General features: G+C 51.7%; 1 protein-coding gene across 1 annotated transcript in view; it reads right to left on the bottom strand.

The window, feature by feature from the left end:
* The window catches only part of CABIN1 (calcineurin binding protein 1), a 154,394-nt gene that overhangs the window by 102,837 nt on the left and 24,966 nt on the right, over positions 1–26,591 (bottom strand). The window contains 12 exon segments of the mRNA XM_036096435.2: positions 3,923–4,079; positions 5,601–5,843; positions 9,682–9,876; positions 11,522–11,674; positions 12,502–12,689; positions 13,281–13,359; positions 14,656–14,873; positions 15,429–15,565; positions 17,701–17,869; positions 18,864–19,150; positions 21,902–22,051; positions 23,497–23,626. Coding sequence (XP_035952328.1) covers positions 3,923–4,079; positions 5,601–5,843; positions 9,682–9,876; positions 11,522–11,674; positions 12,502–12,689; positions 13,281–13,359; positions 14,656–14,873; positions 15,429–15,565; positions 17,701–17,869; positions 18,864–19,150; positions 21,902–22,051; positions 23,497–23,626 — 2,106 coding nt within the window.

Genomic DNA, 26,591 nt, shown 5'->3' with positions numbered 1-26,591 from the left:
GCTTATAACACTTCCTTTCTCCCCTTCTCCCAATTTTTTTGTACATATTATTTGTAGCACTTCAAGGTTCGCAACACTGACGCTCTGTTCTGTGACCATAATTAGCACAGTTGCTTTCTCTCAATTCCAATTCTAAATGGATTTGGTGCTCATCACAACATCTTGCCTGTGGCTTTTCCACTCCTGACGAATTTCATTCTGACTCATGTTGGTTTACTGACTTCATTCTCCAGTGGTGTTTTTAGAAGCACCCACAGAAGCTGGAATCCCTGTTTATAAATGTCTGTTACCACTATTAATTATAAGCAACTTGGCTAGATGTCCTAGTTTGCACCATCTTTCCTTGAAAACAGTGTAGACTTTTAAATATCACCCCAACTGCCCTGAATGCGGCTAGGGAGAAATCTGAAATGAGTCTCATGTTTTATCCCGTGAAGATAAATTGCTTTTTCAGTTTAGAAATCTAAAAAATCTTTATTCTTAAAGTAGATCCTTAACCAGCATGTATCTTGCTGTGTATCAAATTTTTCACGGTATATACTGAAAACTTTGAATCTGCACATTCAGTTTTTATTACAGAGAAATTCATGTTATTCCTGTGTTTGACAGTGGGTTGACTGCTTGTCCTGTTTCATTGCTAGAGTCTTTCCATCAGAAGCACAATCTATCCTCGCACGGACCACCTGTTCCCCACATCTATCCTTCTCATCAACGCTTTTAGCTCTGAACTGTATCCCTGGTTTCAGTTCTACATATACTCATTCTGCTCCTCGCAGCCTGCTTTATTAGTTTATAATGGTGAGGCTTGGTTTGCAATGTTTTCCCTTAGTTTTGCAATTTTCCATTTCGTTTCATTCTGCTTATTAGTTCCAATTTTGTAATAAGTGATTTCTTGTGCAAATCGTTACAGGGCCCCAACTCTGTTCCTTGGTGTAAGTTTTCTTCCTGATTGAGGTCATCTATTTCTTTTTCGTCCCCCACACAGGGTTGGGGGCGAGCTACAATAGGTCAGCACACTTGCCACGTCACTTCTCTCTACCCTGCTCATGGTCTGCTAGGGCACTTCCTCCATACTATATAAGTACTCTAACGTATCAGCAATGAATTTTCTGGGGCACTTTCCCAAATATAAGATCAATTTGCCCTTTCCTTAAAGCCATAATTTTATTTTTTTTTTTATTTTTTTTTTTTTTAAAGATTTTATTTATTTATTTGACAGAGAGAGACACAGCGAGAGAGGGAGCACAAGCAGGGGGAGTGGGAGAGGGAGAAGCAGGCCTCCCGCGGAGCAGGGAGCCCGATGCGGGGCTCGATCCCAGGACCCTGGGACCATGACCTGAGCCGAAGGCAGACGCTTAACGGCTGAGCCACCCAGGCGCCCCTAAAGCCATAATTTTAAAGTAGGTGCTGCTCTCAACCCACTTTCCTGTAACCTGTGTCTGCGGAGGTAGAAGGGAGATTACTGGGTGAGTGCCGCACACAGTCCTCGCTGGGACACCTGGATTTCGTCTTTTCTCTGAGATGCCCTTTAAGGTAGGACTGGCTACCCACTGAGAGGAGTGCAGTCAGCAGACAGCCCCCAGCTGTCAGCTCCTTCAGGTTCTTCTGTAGCTGCAGAGATGCACCTCACCCAAGGTCATGCACTTCCTGTGGGAGTCCATATGCAGTGACTGAGCAAGATAGGAGTCTAAAGACCAGCTACTTGAGTCCAACATGGTAGGACAGCTCTGATGGGCCACTCTGGCTCCAGAGCTACCTGCCAGGTTGGCCAAGGCCTGGGTCAGACCTGAAGCACAGATCAACTTTCCTTTGCTCTATCCTGCTTCCTCTCCCCAGTGAACTGGCTCAGAGAACTCAATATGACAATGTTCTACCCTATACCGGACCTCTCCCCACCCAGCCAGTAATGTGCTTCATCCCTGGATCCCTCCCCTCAGTGTGATCTGGTCACTGGAAGGTGGCAGGGCCCAGGAGCCCTTCCTGTCTCTGTCGAGCCCAGGGTGATATGGAGGGGCTTCCCCACTTGCCCACTCTCTACAAATGAGAGGACATTAATAATATTTCCCAGGATTTTGCCAACTTCCCATCTTCCCTCAGCTTTCCTACCAGTGGGAGAGGATGGGACAGGAACCACACCTGCTGCCTGCCAGTCCACCAGAATCTTATTCTTTCCTTGGCCTGCCCTCTCAAGTTGATGGCATTCCACTGTCCCCCTTTCCTTGTTTGCTTACTGGCAGGTTTTTAAAATCTATATTTTGTTTATATAATTAATCAGAGGGGAAAGAATACTCTTAATTCAGGAGTCTCTCTGTATTATATTTATAAGAAAAACAATAAGCATAATTGTAAACCTCAATTTTTTTTTTCAATATTAAAACCCTTTTGGAAAATATAAAGGTACTACTTGTCAAAAGCTCAAAAGATATTCATCCTAGAAATTTATCCAAAAAATCAATTAGGCAGAAGCAAAAAGGTATACATGAGGTTCATCGAAGTGTGACCTATAAGAGAGAAATGCTGCAGGCATCCTGAGGGGTCAGCAGGGGGGATGGTTCAGTAAAGCAGGACACCTCTCAACAGCATTACAAAAACTACAGAGCAAAATCTGAAACAGCTTCATAAAATAGGTCCTGAAAGCCTTTCTCAGTCTGGCCCTTCCCATGTCCAACCCACATGGTCCAGCTCTCCTGCAACCCTGCTCACGCTGCTCCATCTCCCCAGTGTCCTCCTCTGCCCCTGCTCTTCTCTCAAACCTCAGCCCAATACCACCCCGCCCCTCGCCCCCGCCCAGGCAGCATGAGGCACCCTTCTCTCAGCGGGCCACCCTGGCTTGGCACTGTGGGTGTTCTGGTCTGTCTCCTCCCACCATGAATCTGTCAGAGTGAAGTGCCTTATTCCCAGAGGTCTGACATGCAGTGAGCAGCGATAAGTACCGGGGGAGTTAGAGAGAATGAACGGAAGGAAACAAACTGTATGTTAACTCTGGCCTTCTCTAGGTCGTTGGAATAGGGATGACTTTCTTTCCTTTCCACTTTTCTGATTTTTCAAATCACTGAGGAAAGATTCCCAATAAATTTAATCTGAAACTTAGCTGAATACATAAATATGTGTATTAAAATCTCAGCTATATAAAAAATTTGTGTCATTGGCCAAGTCTAGACAGAAAATGCAAGAACATTCTACCACTTGGTAGAATGATAGAGAATCTTTGTTTAAATGTCATTTAGTTGTTATTGTTAATTCTTCAATTCACCACATTTCCTACCACTGCACTGACTTGGCTCAAGGACCACCTCCATGAAGAGTCCTGGGCTCACCCTCTTCGGTTTCTTGTTATAACTACTCATCATTTGTCACTCCCATGTGCTAGGCACTGATTCGACAAATGATAGCTTCATTATTTCATTTTGTCCTCAGAACAATCCTCTGAGATAGGTACCATTATTCCCAGCATGTATCTGGGGAATAGAGGCTGAGAGGTTGTATGAGTTGCTCAAGGTCACACAGTCAAGATGTGACAGTTGGGATTTGGAACCTGTGCTCACTCCATACCTCCCTCACTGACGGGCTCACACCAGCAGGGGCCACAGAGCATGGTGGTTAAGTGCAAGGGCCAGTGTGTGGCTGCCCATCTCACAAGGCTGCCTTGGGGATTAAAGGAGTAAGCAAGTGTGAGACTGCCTGGAGCAGTGTCAGCACTCTTTGTAAGCACTCGCCGCGCTGTCATTCTGTGTTGCCACCGGCACCAGACATGAAATACCACACCCCACTGCCTCTTGACCTCGCTGGGCAATGAGCTCCCCGAAGGAGCTTCTGCTTCTTCTGAGCGCCACACAAAATCCTGTTGACTGAGCCCTAAGTCCACTCAGCACCTGGATAGAGCTGTCAAGGCCTGCCCCCACCCAGACCCATTTCCTGCCACCTTCATCTGTCGGGTTCTGGAGCTGTTGCTGGTGGCAGAGGGAGTGGAAGGTGTCCTCTTCCTGCCAGATGATCCGGTGCAGGATGATCCAGGGCAGCACTGAGGAGACATGGGGCTCCTTGGGCTCCTCTTGCACGGCCATGCTACAGTCAATGACCTGGGAGAGGGAGAAGAACAGGGGATGTCATAGTAGGGCCAGCTGTCCCTCCCACCCTCTGGGATGACTCCTCAGGGCAGAGGTGGGGACACTGACCTAGAAGCATTCCAGCACATCATCAGCGTCCCAGAGTGCCCAGCAACAGAGTTAAGCCCAGGCATTGGAGAAGCCAGCTCTGATAGTCCTCCCTTATGTCACGTGCAGCTCCTGACGCCCTCAGCACCTACTGTGTGCTGGGCCCGTGCCAGATGTGAGGGTTACAGAGGTGAGTGGGGCAGGGAGGGAGTTGATAGCGCAGGGGGAAGAGAGCCACAGACAAACCACTCAAGAGTTAAGAAACAGGAGCGCCTGTGTGGCTCAGCTGGTTAGGCAGCTGACTCTTGATTTTGGCTCAGGTCATGGTCTCAGGGTCGTGAGATTGAGCCCCACGGTGGGCTCCACACTGAGCGTGGAGTCGGCTTGTCTGTCCCTCTCCCTCTACTCCTCCCCCTGCTTACGTGCACGCTTGCTCTCTCTCAAATAAATAAATAAATAAATAAATAAATAAATAAATAAAATCTTTTTTAAAAAATTAAGAATCAAAATCAGTATGGCCACTGCATTTAAGGTAAATGAGGGCCACAGTGGGGTCGCCAAGGAGGGGGTGGGCAACTGAGGTTTCCTGGAGTGGAGGTGACACTCCAGGTGAATGGCTGTGGTGGAACCAATACTGAAGAGGGCAGGAATGGGTCGGTGGCAGAGGACAGGCATGCAGGCAAAGGCCCAGAGGCAGCCGAGGAAGCAAAAGATGAGTAAAGGAGGCTGGGTGGAATCGTGCACCTTGGGTGATGGGCAACCCGGAGGAGTATGAAGGGTTGAAGAGAGGGAGGAGTACGCTGATGTTCCCGTGTCACGGTGATGGCTGCACTGGGAGGGTAGAGGGGGCAAGGAGGACTGCAGGGAGCAAGCTGCCACAGTTCAAAGAAGAGAGAGCGGTGGCCTGGGCTAAGGCAGAGCACTATAGACAGAGAGGAGAAACAAAGAATGGGCATGTTAAGGACGTGGATTTGGCAGGATCTGTTGATGGCCTGAGTAGTTGTTGTCAGAAGAAAGAGCTTAAGGAAAGTTCCCTGCTATGAAGCCCACCTGGACAACTGGAGTGCTGTGATCACCCCTTGGCTATGAGAGCCAGGATGACATGGGGTGGTGGAGAGCCCCGGTGGGGAAACAGAGGGCCTGGGGTTCCAGCCCCAGCTCCACCTCCTGCTCACAGCACACACATCAGGGCCTCCTGCTCTGAGCCTAATTCCACCCTTTGGGGATGGGTGGTCTGGAAGAACCCTGTGGTGCCAAGTGCTCAGCAGTCTTCACCCCCCCAGACCCGACCAGCCCCATGGAGGTGTGCAGCCAGTGCACAGCCAGAGCAGGTGCCCGCTTCCTGCAGCCAGAGCAGCCAACACATCCCCTTGGGGTGCCTAGCCTGCAGTAAAGCCGGTGAGCTACGAAGAAAGGGGATGTCTGAAAAAAGGAGTAGTGGGTTACCTGGATGAGGTTGTTGGTGAGCCGGGTGAGGCCAGTGGAGGAAGACGATTCCTTCAGGATGCTGCCACTGCTATCAGCCGAGAGCGCCTGCTCAATGCCCAGCAGCAGCTGGGTCACCGTGGCCACCCACTCCTCCTTGGCTGCAGACTCACTCGCATTCACCATCTGCTGGACGGCCTCGTGCAAAGCCACATCGGAGCACTCGAAACACTGTCGGTGGTCCTTTAGCCGGAGCAAGGAGTCCTGAGCACAGGGAGGGGCGAGGAGGAGGAGGGCATACCATGAGAGGACTATGATGGCACTCTCCACGCCTAGTCCTCAGGACTGAGGGGCAGGTGGCTGGGGACAAAGACATGAGGGGCAGTCCAAAAAGAGGGCTTTCCACAGGCCTTGAGGCGTCTGTGAGGGCAATCACAGCACAGCGTGTGCCAGCCAGGGGGCTTTCAGAAAGGGGCTCGACCTCTGCACCTCAGTTTCCTCATTTATAAAGCTGAGACATGGATGAGGCCACAGAGCCGGCGAGCAGCCAAGGTGAGACTGAGTGAGTGACTCCACCACCTCTGTCAGCTCTCACCCCGAGCCACCGTGCCCCAGGCCACCCAGTCATGCACTCATCTGGTACCGTGGCTCCGGAGGGGTCTCAGCAGGGAGGGCAGGCTGCCAGGGAGGGACTCTCTCTGCGGAGGAGGGCCTGAGCAAGGCCACAGCAGAGGCAAGCAGCCCGGCAGCGCTGAGGTCATGGCTCTAAGAGGCCCCGCCCGACCCAGGTGCCCAGGTAGAACAAGGTACCGGGTGCAGGAAATGAGCTGCTGTACCTAGCACACTCAGCGCCGTGCCTTGGCACATGGAAGAGCTCTCAGTACACCACACTATTTTAAAATCTTCTCTTTGGGAGCCATCGCTTTTTGTGCAGCCCCCTTTCCTTTTGCTCTAGAACAGAACCCACTTAGGCACCTCAGTCTCAGCCACTTTCATCACCATGCCGCTGTGCAGGGAAACTCAGCCTGGCTGTGAATTTGCAGATCTGGCGGGCAGCCTGTCAGACCAGCAGGAAGCACCTGCTGCCCGGGGCCCCGTCAGGCTCTGACCTCGCTGCAGCTGAGGCCTGGCAGCAGCTCCACACAACGGGCACAGCTGCCCCTCTCCAAGGGGATGCAGACAGGGGTGCCCAAAACTGCCTTTGGGATGTGCTGCAATGTCTGAACAAAGATCAAAGCCATCCTCAATTTAAAAGCCCTAATTGCCAGGAAAACAGAGTCTGTGTTTCTTTAGAGAAAGCCAACACTCTTTAGCAGGAGGCCAGAGCCATGAAGGAGACTACGGGGTGCAGACATGGAACCCCAAGGCCCAAGCTGACCCCTCCTGATCAAACACCAATCACGCAAGGGGCAGGGGCTTATTGTGTAGCAAGATAAAGACTACAGACCTGAAAGTGCAGCCAGCGTTGCCATGAAAGTCAGGGACAAGACAAGGACCCACCAGCAGTGCTCTAATGTGACATAATCCCCAGGGCTCAAGGCTAGAAAGAGCTCAAAAGCACAAGAATAACTGCCAACAAATGAGGAGACCAAGGACCACTGACTGTGGGCAACATGATCGTCTACCCCAAGCAAACAGAAACTTTCAGAAATAATGGGAATGCAGCAAAGTGGCTAGATTTAAAATAAACATGCAAAAATCAATAGGGTTCCTATAAACCAGAAATGTACAGTTAGAACATATAATGACCAACAAAAGGATCCTGCTCAAAGTCGCAACCAAAAATACCAAGAACTTAGAATCAATTCAACCAGAAAAAAACTACACAGTTACATCGAAGAACGTTAAAAGCAGCTTGCCTAAATAGGGAGAGAGAGCCATCAAACTGCTAGAGGGGAGGATTCCAAATCAGACCCCCTCCACAGACATATTCCATAAAAGCTAGACGAAGGACAATAAATGCAAAACTAACACCAAGAGAAGAAAACAAAGGCAAATACACTTTTTATCTATCTGTTGACATGCTTCTTGTCTGCCTCCCTTCTAAAATAGAGGTTTGGCCAAAGGGGGCCTCTCTCCCCTGCCCAGTGCCAGGCACACTACAGGAACTTAATCCATGTATGTGGAATGAGTGGATGAATATTCTTCTAGTCTTGGAAAGGCTATCTAAGCATAATGAACAAAATCACAAACTTTTAAAAGTATCAAAAGATTTGACAACATAAAATTCAAAACTCTTATATGTCAAAAAAAAAAAAAAAAGGCCAAAATTTAAAAGCAAACTGGGAAAAAATATTTGCAACATTTGATGAAAAAAAGATTAATATCTTTAATGGGGCGGGCCTGGGTGGCTCAGATGGTTAAGCGTCTGCCTTCAGCTCAGGTCATGATCCCAGGATCCTGGGATACAGCCCCGCATGGCATCGGGCTCCCTGCTGGGCGGGGAGCCTGTTTCTCCCCCTCCCTCTGCTTCTCCCCCTGCTCATGTTCTCTCTCTCTCTCTCTCTCTCTCTCTCTGTATCTCTGTGTCTCGAATGAATAAATAAAAAAATCTTTAACAAAAAGAAAGAAAAAAAGATTATATCTTTAAAATATAAAAAGTACTCCAAATCAATAAGAAAACACACCCCCCCAATGGGAAATTGAGGAAAAACCAACAGTCACTTATCCTCAAAATAAAAACCAGGTGCTTCCACAGCACTTGTCCCAGGCCTCACCACAGCCCTCTCAAGTACTGCTCAATGCCCATCCAACCCATCCGTGGAGCACCCTGCCATACCCAGCGGTTCTGGACGACAGGAGCAGACAGACATCTGAACCCTGGGGCCATCTTAACAGGCGCAGTGGGGGCTAGCCTCTCCCCTCCCTCTCCCTACCTAATGGCCTCCCTGGTACACCCAACCATCCCTCCCATATGCAGCCATGCTGGGCACTCCTCCATTCCCCACCAACCCACCCCCACAAGCCTGTCATGGTAACTGAGGTCAGACACAGCTCATCCCTGATCTCAGTATGCGCCAGCCTGACCGTCCTCTGCCAGGAACTGGAACCTCCCTTCCTCCCTCCCACCCTCCCTTTCTTCCCAGAACCAACTCTTTCCTCCCCCTTCACCAGGATGGAGATGCCTCCATTTGCTCCTACAGCCGCACCCCTTAACTATTTCCCAGTTCAAGAAAGTTCATTGAAATGTCTCACATAATGGGAGCAAAAAGCCTGGGAGAAGATTGGGCTCTCTTTCCAAACTGAAGGGGAAGGACCCAGTAAGATAATAAACAGAATGCGATTAGTGCGTGAACCATAAGAGACAGGACACGAGACCACCCAACGTCCCTAAGCACATCATGTTTATCACCATCCATGTTTATCATCCAACCCCACGCTTCCCGAGGATGGCGGCACTGGTGAGAGCCAGCACCCACCCATATGGTGCTTGCTACATGCCAGGCATGGTGCCAAGACACACTAACTTGTATAACCCCTGTAGCGGGCCTCTGAGGGATGGACAACAATCATCTCCATTCTAGAGATGGGGAACCAAGGCACAGAGAGACTGAGTAACTGCCTGGCACCCAGCAGATCCTGATGCCCAGTGCTCAGTGTTTACCTCCTAAAGAAGGCAGGCACGGAGGGAGTCGAGAGGGCACATGGCTTCAAACACCACAGCGGTGTTCTTTTATCGTACACATGGTATTTATTTGATCTTGATTATAATGTATAGTTTGTCCATTTTAACATCTACTCAAGACTTCATTTCAAAGGTAATATAAAAAGACAGGCAGATGAACAAACAGGTGGATCGATGGGTGCCATCCTTGACTATTCTTCCTTCCTTGTCTGCCAGGCAGACATTCTGATTCAAGTATGGGCTCATCTTGAGCCACACAGAACCCTGGAACCTGCACTCCTAGGTTCCAGCTTTCCCCCAGTCTTGACCATGTCTTCTAACTAGCATCTTCCTGAGTGTCAGTGAGCAGTTTTTACTCCTATTTTTCTCTCCTGGTGCGTGTTCTTGAGGGCCACCCCAAAGCCTCCAGAGAAGAAACCCACAACCAAGCAAAGAAGGTAAGCGATCAGGGCAAGGGGGACTGTGGGCAGCACACACCTGCAGCAGGAGCAGCTGGGCCGGCCTCTCCGGAATAGAAGTCATAAACTCCAGGTGTTTAGCCCGGTCAAATCCACTGGTACACAAGGTGGGGCGAAGCAGATGCACGACGGCCCTATAGTCCCCAGCCTCGTATAGCCGCTGAATCTCCTCCAGGGACTGGCACCGCTCCAGTGACTTCAGGTTCTTATCAATCTGGAAAAGGCCCAGACATTCTGCCTGATGACAAACCCCTCACATCCTCTCTGAATCTGGCCAGTGTCTGCATTTACTAGACCCAGATGAGGAGTACGAAAGTGGACTCCCTGTTAGCACACCAGCATTTACATTAAACAAATGCTTTTTAAAAAGTACTTCTGTTGGGCGCCTGGGTGGCTCAGTTGGTTAAGCGACTGCCTTCGGCTCAGGTCATGATCCTGGAGTCCCTGGATCGAGTCCCGCATTGGGCTCCCTGCTCGGCAGGGAGCCTGCTTCACCCTCTGACCCTCCCCCCTCTCATGTGCTCTCTCTCTCTCTCTCATTCTCTCTGTCTTAAATAAATAAATAAATAAAATCTTTAAAAAAAAAAAAAAGTACTTCTGTTGGGGCACCTGGGTGGCTCAGTTGTTAGGGTGCTTCTCCCTCTCCCTCCACCTGCCGCTCCCCTGCTCGTGTGCACGCTCTCTAATAAATAAAAACTGAAATCTTAAAAAAAAAAAAAAAAGTACTTCTATTAAGGTCAAGGCACTCTATTCTTTTAAAAACAAAGCAAGGGCGCCTGGGTGGCTCAGTTGGTTAAGCAACTGCCTTCGGCTCAGGTCATGATCCTGGAGTCCCGGGATCGAGTCCCGCATCGGGCTCCCTGCTCTGCGGGGAGTCTGCTCCTCCCTCTGACCCTCCCCCCTCTCATGTGCTCTCTCTCTCTCATTCTCTCTCTCTCAAATAAATAAATAAAAAATCTTTAAAAAAAAAAAAAAAAAAAAAACAAAGCAAAAAATGGGGTGCCTGGCTGGCACAGTCAGAGGAGCATGCGACTCTTCAACTCTTAAAGGGGCCGTGAGTTTGAGCCCCACCTTGGGTATAGAGATTACTTAAATACCTTAAAAAAATAGCAAAAAACAAAAACTACCCCAGAAGCAGAGAGGTTCCAGAAAATTCTCTGCCAAAATAGTTGGACAGTGAACCAGACTCCTGGAACCGAGGAACCAGAGACCACTGGAGACTTGGGTGAGCCCTGGTCCAGAGGCTGACACACAGCATTGACCCATAGAACCCTCTCCTCGCAGAAGTTCTGCTGCGGCCCCCAGAACGCAGGCAGCAGGGGCACTGCACTTGGCCTTGTCCAGAAAATTCTGTAACAGTCTGAAGGCCACTCAGCTGATGTGGACATGTCACAGCCATGGAACTGTGGCAGGGTCTGAGGCTGCGCAGTGAGAACAGGATCAGAACCGGAGAGAGCCTGACACACATGCCCTGTACCGCTGACCCAACCCACAGCCAGACCAGCACTGCAGGCTTCTACAGCAGTTTCCCTCTAATCCCGCTGGAGCTGCTGCAGCAAGCGGCCCAGAGAGCCGAGCAATGATCATTCCAGATCTTGCCGATAAAGGCCTCCCTCCATCCCTGCCCCCTGCTGCCTGGATGAGCTTTCCCTCAGGGGGGTGTGCTGGCGAGTCCAAGGCGCCCTCGTGCACCAGAGCTGCCTCTCCCAGGCCCCTTCACCCTCCCCTGGGAGGAAGGAGCCCCGCTCAGCGCGTGGGCCGCTCTCCTGCTCCACAGGGACACAACAGGCCTGGTCTAACTGGGCCAACCCAGAATAAATCTTTGACCAAGAAAACACCATTAAATAACTCCCACCCACCTCCTCCAAGGAAACGACCGAATCATTGTAGAGGTTGGGCAGGCGGATGACGACGTCTCTTTGCTCAGTCCCTGCCTCTGCCTGGATGGCAGTGGGGCTCTGGAGCAGTTCTGTGCAGATGTCATAGTTCTCCAGGGCCTGCTCCATGTCTCCCTGGTCAGAGGAAAAGCAGTCAAGGGACAGGAGCAGAAGGAAGAAAACTCCCTGTGCTGTGGAAGGGGCCTTACCTGCCTGATCCCACTAGACTGTAGGCACTAGGGGGGCGGTTTTGTCCAGTGACTGCTATACCCTCTACAAGGGGGCCTGGCACACAGCTGGGGCTCAACAAATATTTGTTGAACGAATGATAACTTCATACCACAATTCTAAGGAAAGGTATCATTAACCCTATGTTGCAGATGAGGACACCTGAGGAAGGTTGAATGTCTTGTTCAAGATCATGAGCAAATAAATAGCAGAGCCAGGATTAGAACCTAGACCGGTCCTAAGTCCAGAACTGACTATGACAATCTTACTCATTCTACCACAGTGTACCGGGTACCACCATGTGAGGTGCTGGGTAACAGCCAGTCCACCCCGGCCATCCAGACCACACTCTGACAGGAAGCCTTCTGAGAATTCATGCAAGATAAGTGGTTTTCCCTTCTAGAAAGCTCTGCATCCATTTGTGCACGCATTCAGGTGCTCTCAGGAAAACAAAGGCAAAGGGTTCAAGGCCTCAGGGTAATCCTGAGTGAGGAGGTCTACAGGGTGCACAGGAGATCCCTTCCCGAGCCCTGTGGTCGTGCTGATATGCTGTACAGACGGGGGGCCGTGCTGGGATATTTGAGACCTCAAGATTCCCCACCACATCCCACTTCCTCACCCTGAGACCAGTACCAGGCAGGTGCCATGTGTGCACATGCACACATATCCTCAACAAGACATCCAGCTCTCTTCCCTCCCTTTGGGTGCCAGGGAATGCCGACCACAGAACCAACCTGCAGTGCCAGGAACCGAGCCTTCAACCAATAAACGCGGACCACAAATTCTAGCCAGCCATCCTCAAACAGGTCCCGCTGGGATGAGGCAAATGACAGCTGCAGAAGGTCTCCCAGGAAGTGGGTTCCAGGGAAATCAGGCCCAAACCTGCCATTCACCACACCAGCAGGGCAGTTCCGAGGAGACACTGAAAACCATTGAGGCCAGAACAAGTCAACTTCATGTACACATTCCAAACACCCTTCTGCTCCCTAGAGGTTGCCCTTAGCCCTCACCATACTTGCTTTAGTGTCCAGGAGTACCCTGAGCCCCTTGGAGCCTTATAGCCCCTCAAATGGCAAGCATCAGAGAAGTCAGACAAACCAGACAGAGGATGCAGAGACCCCAAGGGTCCTCGTTTTACATACTGAACTTTGTTCACCAGGTAGTGGTTTAAAAGTCAGAATGATTCACATCACCTAGGAAAACTATTGGGACACATAAAGTGTCAGGTGATAACTTGAGAAATCTGAGATCCTACTTCCTTCAATCCTGAATAACAGAAAAAGCAGGTAGGTGGCTCCCTCTGGGGGCTCAGCTATAACTAACTACTTCTTCAGTGTCTAAAGGACTTCTTTGGGACCCTGGATTTTCCCTAGTCCAACAAGCCAACCCAGGAAATGTGCCCACTGCAGGTGTAAGTCTGAATTCCATGACTCAGCCTCCCCACTCCTGTTTCCTCCTGGCTGCTGAGGGTTGAGAAAATTACTCCTACCACAGAATACAGAATGCTTCCTACCTGCAGAACTTCTGCCCTTGGTCAGCAGCCATTGGTCCAACTGGAGCTCCATGCAGGAGAGAGACATCAGCATCATATCCTGCAGGACAGGCACCAGAAGGTCAGGAATGGAGCCACAAAGAGGCATCAAAGGGTGAGGCATGGGACGAAATGAAACTAAAACTTACTTTGATAAAGATATAATTCTTTCTTCAACCTACTTTCCATTTTATAATCAGTGGCTACTTGCCAGGACATAAAAAGAGGCACATGGATCTACACTGGGACAAGACCTGGGAGGAGCCGGAGACCTGTCTTCAGTCCTGAGGGACTGCCCTCTGGAAGAGGCAGCTCTGTCACCTGCCAAATGCCAGGCCGGATGCTGCACCCATACCACAGCGCTCAAGCCTTAGAAGTGGCTGCGTCAGGCATCACCTCCAGAGTCACAAGGAAGCTGAGGTTCAGCAATAAGGAGGCACTTGCCAAGTGGGCAAAGCTGAGAAATCACCAACCTAGCTTGTCTGGAGACCAAAGCCACTCCACACCAGCCCTGGGGGAGCAGGCCTAATGGGCAGCAGCTGGCAGGGTGCAGTCCCTGAGCTGTCCCTGTGGAAGGGGCACGGACTCACATGGCCCTCAGGACCTGCCAAACCCCCTGTGCCCCCAGCCAGAAGGACCACCCAGATGGGCTCTAAAGGCTCCCAGGGCACCCTCGCGGGCATCCAGCCTTCCTCCTGTAACAGGAGAAGGGGACCAGAGCATCCAGTGTTCCCTTGAGCCTCAGGAAACCCCGAGTGGAGGAGCCTGGGGTGCGGAGTGCAGTCAGCGTGTAGTATGAGCATGGGCCAGCCCCCTACTGACAGTGGGCCCCACCACTTCCCTAAGCAACCTATTTAGCCTCTGCACTTCTATCTTCTCACCCGCTAAAAAGATTGGTAACAGTCCCTGGCACCTGGAACACAGCCGAATGTTTCACTTCCACCCACTCTCTCCACTGGCTTTCCTCCATCTCGGGAAGCCACCCCACCACCAGCCCTGGTGCCTGGGCCAGCCCCAGAAGCCCTGTCCACCATCTCATTCCCGCACCTCCGCTTACAGCTCATCCTGTCAGCTCTACCTCCAGAACCTTCCACTCTACTGCCACCACTGTCGCTCACCTGGCAACAGCCTTCTAATGGCCCCGTGCCCACTCTCACCTCCGAGTGCAGCCTCCACTCAGCCACCAGGGATCTCTCTAGACACAAACCAGGTCCCATAACTCCCCAGAGGCCCAGGTCCTAGGCCCGCAAATGGATGCAGCCAAGTAGGCTCAATGTGACAGCAAGCCCCTACCCACAGAAGGTCCATGTGCCCAGCCCCTGACCCCAGCCCTCCAGAGGCCCCCCGCCCACCTGACCTTGATGTGCTTGTTGCTGCAGTCCCTCAGCAGCGGGTTGGGCAGGCTAGTGCTGTGCCTCCTCCAGCTGTGATAGATGCTGAGCACAACCTCCGCCAGGCCCGGTGGCCACCTCAGCAGGAACTTATGGCCCATGCTCTTCAGGTAGCGCATCATCAGCTCCAGGATGCCCCCGTTGGTCAGGTTCTCCAACAGGAATGCATGTACATCCTGCTTCTCTGCCCGGGGAGGGAGAAACAACTGACTTGAATGAAGGACCTTCCACGCCAGGGTCTCCCATTTTCATTGGGAGAAGAGAGAGGCAGGGGTGGGGCAGGGCAGGGGCAGAAGCAGGAGAGCACCTGTGTCCTCCCACGTGGTGGTGCTGAGGCCAGGCCGCTGGGCCCCAACCCTAGCTCCATGCCCTCACCGGCTGTGAGCGAACCGCTCTGAACCTCCAGCTCTGAGGTAGGTACTGAAGGGCCAACCTGCCTGCGCTGCCTCACGATGCGCACTCAATAGCTGGGTCGTGTGCACCTGACTTGCAAAGCCAGGCCCCTGGCTTCGGCCTGAAGCACACGTCCTTCACGGAGCACAGTCAAGTATGAGCCTAGACATGTCAACAGACCTCCCAGCTGACCACGAAGCTCAGGCCCAAGACAAATCCAGGCAAACCCCTGACATGCTTTAAAGATCACCCCAGAACTATTTTCCCAGAACAAAACCTAAGCAGGCTATAGGATAACGGGAGGAAGAATTCCCAACAGTGAATGATCAAGTTGCTCAATTCCTACCAGATTCCATGAACGTAGCCGAGTCGTATGACAGTCGGTGAGGACCAATGCTCGGGAAACTTTGCAGTTTGGCTTCTGACTGGACTTCATAAGTATTAAAGGGGTCATCTTCCTCCTCCGGGTCCAGCTTTCTTAGCCTGCATGGAACACACCAAAATCACAAAAGCCATACCAACACATTCTGACATGAGCACTTGAATTCTTCCAATTAGAAAAATGAAAGAGCAAGACAGAAGAAGATGCCAATCAGCGAGCAGATGGAGGGGTCCAAAATCCAGGCCTCTGGGAGGCTCTGCCTCTTTCCATGCCTTTCCAAGCTGGCATCTAATCTATACCCTCACTCATTCATTCATTCCACCAACAGGACTTGTTGATTACTGAGCATGTGTCAGGCACTAGAATTCAGCTGTGAGTGTGGCAAACCCTGCCCGCAGTAAGCTTACCTTCTAAATGGGAGACAGACAATAAACAGAAACACAGAAACAAAGAGCCCAAATAAGGACCAACCACCACAGAGTGCTTAAAACAGAGGGTCACAGGGGACATCCTTTGGAGAGCTGAATCAGGAAGGCCTCTCAGAGGGGATAATGTCCATGCTGACAATGGAGGAGGAAAAGGGGCTGGCCGTGCAAAGCAGCAGGACAGGGACAGGTGGAGAGGCACAGGCCAGAAGAGCACCAGGTATGTTCTAAGACCTGAGGGGAGCCCAGCAAGCAAGAAGAAAGTGGAGTGAGTGGAGTATGGGGGCATAGACGGCCCTTCTGAGCTTGGGCCCTCCATGGCTCCGTGGCTCCCCACAAAGCCCTGGGCCTGGGGAGGAACATACTGTCAGCACCTCCCAAGGACCACGTTTTGGCCATCCTATAGCTTCCCCTCAACCAAGCAGCCCTGGGGCATAAACACATAAAACAGGCACTCTTTGATGGCTTCATTTTTTATGCACACACACCGCCAGGGTGACTACTCTGGGCAAGTTCTCACATTGCTCCTGCCTGGCCATTCGAAGAAGCAGACATGGAAATCAACAATTAAAATAAAGATAAGGAAGGTAGAAAACATTCCACATGAAGAGGGCAAGAGGGGTGCCTGGCTGGCTCAGTGGATAGAGCATGAAACTCTTGATCTCGGGGCTGTAAATTCAAGCCCCACATTGGATATAGAAATTAGTTTTAAAAAAATTTTTAGGGGGAAAAAATTTTTTTTAGGGCTGCCTGGGTGGCTCAGTCGGTTAATGTGTGCCTTTGACTCAGGTCATGATCCCGGGATCCTGGGATCGAGCCCCATGGGGGCGGGGGGGTCCCTGGCTCAGAGGAGAGCCTGCTTCTCCCTCTCCCTCTGTCATTCCCTTGGCTTGTTCTCCCTCCCCCCGCCCGTCAAATACATACATAAAATCTTAAAAAAAAAAAAAAAATGCATACTGAACACACATGGTTACCTTCCAAACTCCACTCCAGAAACTGTGAAGGGATAAAAAGGTACAGGGGATAGGAGAGGAAGCCCCAGCAGACAAGAAATGTGTACACCAAATGTCAGACGGCAGCAAGATGATGAAGCAGCAGAAGCAGAACTGCTCTCTTCACTCAGCTAAGGGCAGGGGAGGAGGCATGAAGAAGCCCATGCACTGCCATCATAAACAATGGGCCCTGGAGCCTCTGAGGAGCTGGGGAGGCAAGGACAAAAAGCAGGAGCACTGGTGAAAACTGACTTAAGGAGCACGGGCACCCAGGCCCCTCCCAGCTAGGGGCAGCCTGGACTCTTCTCCTCCTGGACTCTTCTCTGAGAACACTAAGAACTGCTGAAAGCAAGGGAGGATTTCTAAGCCTGTCCTCCTCCTCCTCCTCAGAATTTGAGGGAACCCTACTGAGAAACCAAGCATGCACACTCTTCCTGAAAGTGGAATGGGTGCTCCCTTCTCTGGAGTTGCCCAGAGTCTGCACCCAAGAAGCAGCAGCCCTAGGCCTCCTGGCAAGTGGATGTCTATGTGTGCATGAGGACATGAGTAGCCTCCAGCTCGGTGATCCATCCATCTCCTGAGGGCCCAGGGAGTATCTGGTTCTCTAAAAGATGTGTAAGTCATGGTTCCTGCCTTCAGGAAGTTCAGAGGAAAGAGAAGTGAGATCTGTGCTTTAGCCATTGGCACAAATGTTATGAGAAAACAAAGGAGGTGCCCAGAGGAGGGGGAGGCAATGGAAAGAGAAACTTTATCAGTGGTATAGGCTGGAAGTTTGTAGGTTTGCCTGTTTTCACAAACGAGAAAATGTGTGCATGGTACCTGGATGGCAAGAACTTCATCAGAAGCTCCTGGAAGTCTACCTTCTCTTCTTTCTTGCACTTGGTGTTTCGGACACGGGCAGACCGCCGCTTTGCTGTCTCTCCACTGTCTTCTGCAATCTTCTTCCGCTTTACTCCTTTCTTGGATTTATCTCCCCCAGAAACATCACCTTCACAAAGAGTGCAAACTGAAATCTTACAAGGGGCAGGGGTAAGAAAATGCACCACACAGGAACATCAGTGCCCCTAATTTTCTAACTCTACCAATATGTTTCATCTTTATCTCTGATGTTCAAGAAACCTCCCAACTTTTCTTTAACAAGAGTCCTGAGTAAAGTTAATTTCAAACTCAAATCACTTCAAATTCCCAGAACCCATAAGCCAGATGTGACGATTACTCTCCACGGCTACAGAACACCAGGGGCTCCAGCAGTCCCTCCCCCCAACCCCCCACCGGCTGGCCGTGAGAGCCTCTGGGGCCTCGGTGCGTGTACTTGGGACATGACCGAGCCAGTGGCAGCGACACTGACTCTGCCCACCACCCAGGACCTTCTGAGCACCCACTGACAGGACATGAGCAAGAGAATCATGAGAATTATACAGAGAGGAGAGGAGTGTCACATATGATCAAGCAAAAAAGTTAGAACAACCATGTGTATGTTCATTCAGAAACTCGTTTAACGGCCAGGTAGCCTTTTTTTCAGGGACACAGAAATCAAGAAAAGGCTTGGGAACTGCTGTCTGAAATTTTTTTACAACTTGATTGATAGTAAAAATCAATAAAACCACTAAAAAATATACTACCACATATAGTGGTCCACTTTGCCAGCTTTCTTAAGGTCAAACAACTCAGCGTCAGCGCACAGCACAGCAGGACCAGCAGAGGGCCCCGCCAGCTCCCACGTTCCCAGTGAAAAGGGCCACCCTTCCGCCAGGACTTCGCAGCCAGGAGTTTAGCAGTCCCAAGAAGCTGTGGTTCTGAGCTCTGACCCACTCCCCTCGGGGGCCTCATTGCTGAAGCAGCCCCTGACCAGTCCCGGGCGTAGGCTCAGCCTCCCCTGCAGAGCTGGGGGGCCCCCACTTAAACCTTGGGCCAGAAGCTGCAGCAAGACCCATCCCTCTGGGGAGGCCTCCCCCAGAGCTGACCCCAGGAGGGCTCCTCACCTGCAGGGACGCCGGTCTCCAGCAGGCTGGGACTGTGCAGCGGGAAGCTGGCCGCAGCCACGGGGGCATAGGAGAGCACAGATTCTGACACAGCCACGGCCGGGTTGGCGGGGACGGGGCTTGGCTGGATCACGCTGACAGGGGCCACCACCACAGAAGACACCAGAGGCTGGCTGGGGTCCCGGTAGTCGGACAGGTCGATCCTCTTGCCAAGGCTGGGCCGTAAGGGCTCACAGGTGGTGAGGTGGTTGTACATGGCCAGCAAACTCTCTCCCAGGCACTTCCAGCTGCAAAGAGAGGGTCACCGCACCTGGTCAGCACCCAGCATTGGGTGCTCCAAGCACAGGGCCAGCTGGCCTGCGGAGAGGCAGCGGCAACGGCCCCATGGCTGCCATCTCCATGAGGCCAGGCAGGAGCGCTCCTGGTTTTGTTGTCATGGGTATGGACAAAATCCTGAGTCTAACACCACTTAGGTGGAACAGACCAGGCAGGAGCACAAGCCTCACCCTGGCACAGCCCTGAAGCACCTCAGGCCCAGGCACCTTCAGACTCCACCAGGCGGGCATGAAAACCACTGACACACTTCAAAAGCTCCTTCCCTACAAAGCTGAATTTTTCAATCATCACCAAGTCCATTGTGTGTTTTACTGCACGCTATGTTGTATGCCGTGTGATATGTGCTGTGTCACGTGTGTGTTTTATTGTGGTGCGGTATGTTATGTTGTAGAGTGTCTCTTGTTTCCCATTTTACGTTGTGTTATATGTTGTGCTGTGGTATGATATGGTGTGGTATGATATATCCATCCACCCATCTCTGAATGTCTTCCCATGCTCTCAGGCTAAAAACCACACCCTCAGCCTCATGGTGCTGCACAGCCTGACCTAGCCAACTGACCCAGCCTCATCTCACACCCCACCCTCACCCCGACCCTCCCACCATGATAGCTTTCTTTCAGTTCTGCAAACAAAATCAGACCCCTGCATACCACAGGACCTTTGCACAGGCTTCTCTCTGCCCCAAAACGAGGCCCTCACCCCCATCCCAGCCTCTCTGCCTGGTCAATGTCACTCCTCTGTCAGACTCTAGCTCCAGTACCTAAGCCTTCCCTGACCCCCAAAGCAGTGCAGACCCCATTATGAGCTCCCCCCAAGGTGCTGTGCTGCTCTCCTCAAAGGGCTCATCAGCTTGGGGCATGTGCCTTTTCTTCTGGGTGACTGACTACCCCTCAGATCATCCCCAGAGAGGGACGTGCCCACCATGCTGAGTCGCCAGTACAGGGCACAGTGCCTGGCATGAAGCTGGCATCCAGTAAATGCTGAGGAAAGAATGAAAACGGAAGGTGTTCTAAAATCCAGAATCTAACCAAATGGAGGCTCCTGGGACTGGAAGGGATCTCCTACCTGTTCTTTCCCTGTCTTCAGTAAAGGCTACATGCACACGGGAAGAATTTGCTCACAGCTGGGTTATGTCTAATGCCTTAAGTACACAATTTCATTTACTCGTGCCTTGTCTAGTAGGCACTGACTAGACCAAGGGGTGGCAAACCGTGGCCCACAGCCTGTTTTATACAGCCCACAAGCTAAGAGCCAGCTAAAGGGTTGTTACACACACACACACACCCTGAGGAGAATATACAACAGAGATGGTACCTGGCCCACAAAGCCTAAAGCATTTACCACCTGGTCATTTGCGGGAGAAGTATGCCGAGCCCTACGATAGACTGTGGTTATTTTAAAAGCCCGACCCCTTCCCTCCCAGAGAGGGACTCCGCACTCTTCCTCTAGTAACCCAATTTCAGACTTCACTCCAGCCAAGCCCATCTCCTTCATGCTTCCCTTTGGCCTTCCCCCTGCATGAGGGTGGCCATGACACCAGTTCACAGCTTCTCTAGTCCTATTGCCAGGACCCTCTCCAGCCCTCTCCAGCATTCTCAGGCCTTCCCCTCCTTCACTGTAAAGAGAGGCACTCAGGGCTCTTCCCGAACTCCCAATGTCTCGGCTAGGGAGCCCACACTCAGACAGGATGGGGCTCCTGACCCAGCTGACCAAATAATGGGAAGGGCAACTGACAAGAGTCTGAGAGCAGCCCCAACTTCCTGACCATGTCAGGGTCCGGGCGGGAGACATTCCTGGGACACTCAACATGTGGAAACACACAGGCAGTTGTACCATGGATCAAATGCCAGCCCCTCCTGAGTGTGTGCGGAAATGCTGGTTCTGTGCTGGCCCCCAGCGGTTCTATTTCACTATCACAACAACTCTGTAAGAGAAGGTTGCTCTCCCTGCTTTTAGGAGTGGCAAGTAGCATCCCAGGGTCACCCACTTAGGGGTGCCAGGACTGGCCCCAGGCCTGTCTGATCCATGGTGGGAGCCCCAGGACCACTATGGGACAACACCTCTGAGTATGAGAACACTGCTGTCAAGGCATGCTAAATTTAAAGATTCAAGACTCAAAGTCAGAATTTTAAAAAACAAAAACTACACACCAGATCTCACTAAGGGGCTGAATGACCCCAACTCTGGGAGGCTGCCAATACGTTTTCCCTTCCCTGGGGGGCCTCTCACACACTGTGGGACTCACAAGGGCTATGCGGAGGCCCATTCTCCAGGGCATCCCGCGTGGCCCCAGAGGGACAGCAGGCGCTCAAGAGCCATGGAACCCACACCTGGGATCAACTCCAGACTCTCCATTCACCATCTGACTGCTCTGAACCCCATTTCCACTGGTCCAGTGTATGGCAAACGTTACTTTCCTTTTCCCCTCTGGGAAGGGCAGACTGAGAGGGGGCTTACAGGGATGTGGCAGGTGGCTGGCATCAAGAACGGCAAGAGCAAAGAGAGACTTCAACTGGGCGTACATGGGAGAGGCCTGGCCTGCCTCTTGGCGGCCAATAAGTGCATGCACGCCTCTAGGTGTCTGTCTAGCATGCACCCGGCCCCCACTCACACCATCAGCCCAGGGGTAGGCCTCGGGGCCTCTCCCTCCTGCGCAGGGCCCACCAGCTGACCCAGCACCCCCACAGACCCGGATGACCTACGTGAAGAAGGGGATGGGCTGCACCAGTTTCAGGTCTGGCTCCTTCTCCCGCATGGTCAGCGCTTGTCGCTTCTTCCGCAGCCCCAGGGCCTCCTCTACAATGGCCTGCGTCTCAGCTGCGCTCACCGACACATCATGGATTGACATGTCACTAAAGCGTGTAAGACAGAGAGAAATTACAATGTTACAAACTAGAGCAGAGGCTGAAATTTTACAGACAGGGATGCAGTTAAGTTAATACCCTTTAATCTGTATTAATTCTTCCTACAAATAAAATAACCCCTTGAGTCTGGCCTCTAAGGGCAGTAATTAGCATTCTTAATACCCACATACAATACAAGTGACTAATACCCTTTGTTCCCTCTACAATTCAAAATTGAGCAAAGGGTTTTCATATGTATTAACAATATCACGGTAATGTCCGAAAAGCCACAGAAAAATAAAACCTTGCTCTCAATTATTTACAGAGAACTGTAAAAGAATGTAACTTTCCCATCCTGCCCAGCCCAAAAGTCATCAGACTACTGAAGCTCACCAAAGTCCCTGGTATAGCCAAACTACAGAAAGGGCAGGGGCCGCGAGGCCTCAGGTGCCCTCACACAGACACACGTCCACCTGAGGCAGGCCCAGCAATACCTGCAGGCTCTCCTGCCCAGCTGTCCTGACGCCTCTCAGCAGGGCTCTACCACAAAGCCATTTGCTTACAGATTTACTTTTCCCTTTTATCTCTCTCTCTTAAGATGGTTAGTACCATCAGGACAGATATGAACAAGAAATACAGTCTTATGAGGGATAGACACTGAGATAAATAACCACTAACCCCTCACCAGCTGAGGTGTAGGGGCCAAGGACCAGAGGATGGAGGAGTTGGTTCATTGGGAGGGTTGAGGGAGGGAGGCAGCCAGAGCTTGGAAAGCTGCCCAGAGGTGACCTGGGAGCTGGAACATGAAGAAGGAGCAATGGCATGACAGGTGGAGAGGTGGGAAGTTGGCCTTCCAGGTGAGGGCATGAGGGAGCCAGGGCACAGGGACAGGATAGGGCACAACTGGGCCAGGCCTGGAATCTGTCAGGGACCTAGGGCAGTCTTCTCCTGGGGCAGGGAGAAATAGGAGGCAAGGAGAAGAACTAAGGGGGTCAGACTGTAAAGGACCTCCTGGGTGATGCTCTGAGCATGAGCTTTGTCCTGGAGGCAAGGCAGGGTGTCAAGGTCATGTCTAGGACATTGAACTTGGGAAGCACTTGGGAGCAAAGCCCTGGAAAGGGAAACGGTGGGTGGCGGGCAGACAAGGTATACAGCAGGCTACCACAAGCACCCAGAGGAGAGCTGGTGAATGCCAAGAGCCAGCAGGGCAGTGGGAAAGGCAGGCAGCAGAGAGCCAAGGAGGCACCGCCGTGATTAGGCACACAGGCGAGTAATAGGCAAAGCAGGATCAAAGCCAGGTGAGGGGGTGCAGTGGGGGATGAAGTGCGGGGGCTCAACTGCCAGGGAGTCAGGACCTGAGAGAAGGAGGTGCACACGCCTCCTGCCATCCACCAGCCACACACTGTTGGGGGAGAGGGGAGTGCAGAACCACCACAGGAAGAGGCAGAACCCACCATTTAAGGAACATTCGGAGGGAGTCCTTCCGGAGACAAGGCTGTTCTTCAAAGATCTTTTCCTTGAGAACCAGTCCTTTGCTGTACCGGCAGTCCTTCTCCAAAGCTTTGCAGATGAAGTACAGACATGCTGGTAAGGAAAGAAATGATATGATTTCTGAGTGTGCACCCCAACCTCTGGCCTTGCCAGTTAACACCAAGAAAACGTCCCTACTCTGGAATCAAAGAAATGTTGGCAAACAATAACGGGATGCTGAAAATACCACTACTCACAGCAGATGAGGCAAAGCCAAATGCTGATGGGCAAGGACAGACTGTATGATGACCTTTACAGAGAGCCGTGGGTATTACACACAGACCCTTAGCCCAACAATCCACTTCTAGGAATTGCTGCAAAAACCTACAGGCCGACAGTGATTGGCTATTGGCTAATTGGAAAAGAGCCTTCAAAAAATCAGGAAAGCACTCAGCACCACTAGGGGCGCCTGGTTAAGGAAAGCGTCCCCAACCCACACACTGGGTTGCTGAGGAGCTGCTGTACCAATGGTTGAGGGGTGTCTTCGCTGACCAGAAGGAAGGCCACAAGACAGCCTGGGGAAAAGGCAGGAAACAAACCGGCCACACGGTGTGACTCCATTTGTACACATGAAACTGGTTTCTGCTCCTTTTGCTTATCTGCATTTTCCAATTTTCCTCCTTCTCTTTTTTTTTTTTAACTGTTCTTACCAAAAAAGTTATTGCCTGCAATTAAAGGCATGTACATCATTCATGTCAACAAGCCTTCTCAAATCAATGATCTGGAAAGCCTATCCTTCTCTAGCTCCTCCAAGAGTGGAGACCGTCACAGGCAAAGCAACACAAGAGAAAAACCGGGATGCCAAGGAGTCACGAAGCAGAGCTGCGATGTGAACTAGGAAAGCCTTTGGTATTTATAAGTGGGAATAGCCCCTGACAGACGTGACTGCCATAAATAAGTCTCCAGCAGGCCCGGTGCCACCAGGCCTCACCTGTGAACACACGGGGAAAACCAATACAGTGCAGCCAAGTACCAGTTCTGCTCTGACTGGGCACTGGGACCACTACCATGCCCTGCTCAGCTTCAGAGTCCGAGTGTAGATGGATTGCGAGCCACTGCTGTCAAGAATAACCAGACAAAGGAGGAGCCAGGGGTGAGGAGGAAGGAAAGGGAGAGCAGAAGCAGAGATGTGGGCATGGAAGCTCTGAGAGACAGAAGGAAGTGGTGTCCTCCTAGAGTGCCATAGAAGGAGAGAGCAGAAACCCATCACAAAGCTCCACAGTACCACGCTGTCCCCCGCAAGGCACATGAAGGCTGTGCAACCTATGCACAGGGAGGGTCTGGGTGGTCCCGGCACAGCCCAGCAAGCTGGACCGAACGGCTGCACAGACGACCCAGAGGCTCCTGCCCCACACAAACAAGAACACGGTTTCTCTGGGACCACAGTGGGACATGACAGTGGCCATCAGAGACGCCCAGAGAGAAACCCAGGGAGGCCCGGAGCACCTGGAGATGCCGGCTCTCAGCAGGCGTTTCGCGGCGGTAGAGCTCACCGCACTAGCTGTACTACAGCGGCGCTCCCACAGACGGAGGGCCTGGGAAGTTCCAGAGGAATGAGAGGTGGTCAGCAGGCATCAACCCCAAGCACCGCTGCCTACTCATCGCAAGTGAATAAAAGCCACTGGGAGTCGATTTAACATGCTGCTTTTACTTTGGGGTTTAAATGAGTGTCAGGTCTGGGACGCCTGGGTGGCTCAGTCAGTTAAGTGTCTGAGTCTTGACTTTTTGGCTCAGGTCTTTATCTGTGTCGTGAGTTCAAGCCTTGGTTTGGGCTCCACACTGGGCGTGGAGTCTATAGTTACACACACACACACACACACACACACACACACACACACACACTGAAATCAATAAATGGGTGTCAGGTCTTTCAGGGCGGGGCTCCCCCAGAGAGAGCAGCCATTCAGCCCCCCAGGCGTGTTTGCCCCCAAGGACTTAAGTTTACCAAATACAACTTCTCCTACCACGAGAGAGGGGTACAAAGAACTAAACCCGGTGGCTGGGGAAAGAAAGGCAGAACACAAGACTGTCCACTTCAGGTGGCCCCCAAGCTGCCATAAAAGCTTTCAAGAGGAGCCTAAACACCTCTCGAAGAAGGAGCTGTGAGAGTCCAAAGGGCACCTCACAAGCGCTATCACATTGTGCTGGTGGGCGTGAAAACTGGGGCAAGCAGAACAAGTGCCGTGTCCGCCGAAGGACGCACACGGAGCATTCACAGCAGTGTTAGGCACGGACTCGACTCTGCAAACGACCCGATGTGCAAGCACAGAATGGTCCAATTGTGCAGACGCACATAACAGACAACACGGCAATAAAGAGGCCTGAGTGATGGCCCGGGTGCCCTCACGGATGGGAAGACCACAGCCCAGGGAGCCAGGTGAGAAGAGTACACGCCGCCACCTGATGCCACCTAGAGGAGCCTCGACAACAAGCAGAGCTCCTCTCTGGTGACAAAAGGGAGAAATCAAGATCACCTCCCGGGTGGGAATGATTGGAACGGGAGCGAAAGCAGCCTGCCTTCTGGGGCTCTAGAAATGTTCTGCATCTTGGACATGTTTCATATATACATATTGTGCACTCTACTGTGTGTGTGTGCTCCCTCAATTAAAAAGTAGTTGTGGAGAACCGGAGATGGGGAAGCGTGAGCAGGGCCTAGTGCCTCTCTAAACACTCCACACTATTTGTCTTTAAAAAAGGGAAGGGAAGGAAAAAGCCTCTGCCAGTCAGTCTTCCAGGCCTAAATCTTTAAAATGATAGCAAGTGCTCATGGGCATGTCTGTCCTAAAAAGAGTAACTGGGCCCAGCCAGGTACCGTGCACCTTCACACACTGGACCAGCCTGCAGCATACATAGTGGACAGAGCCCTGGGCTCCCACTGCGCTCAGTCCTGCTCCGAGCACTCCTGGAGAGCCTCCTTCCTCTCTGGCCTCAGAGGACACCCAGAGGAGGCTGACTCCTAGAACACCTAATCAGTGCCTGCCTCAGGACCAGCCCATGCAAGGGACAAAGGAATTCTCTG

This window comes from Halichoerus grypus, chromosome 13 (genome assembly GCF_964656455.1).
Source record: "Halichoerus grypus chromosome 13, mHalGry1.hap1.1, whole genome shotgun sequence".
NCBI classification, from domain to species: Eukaryota; Metazoa; Chordata; class Mammalia; order Carnivora; family Phocidae; genus Halichoerus; species Halichoerus grypus.
Note: the sequence above shows the minus strand (reverse complement) of the source record. Positions and strands in the feature narration are given on the sequence as shown.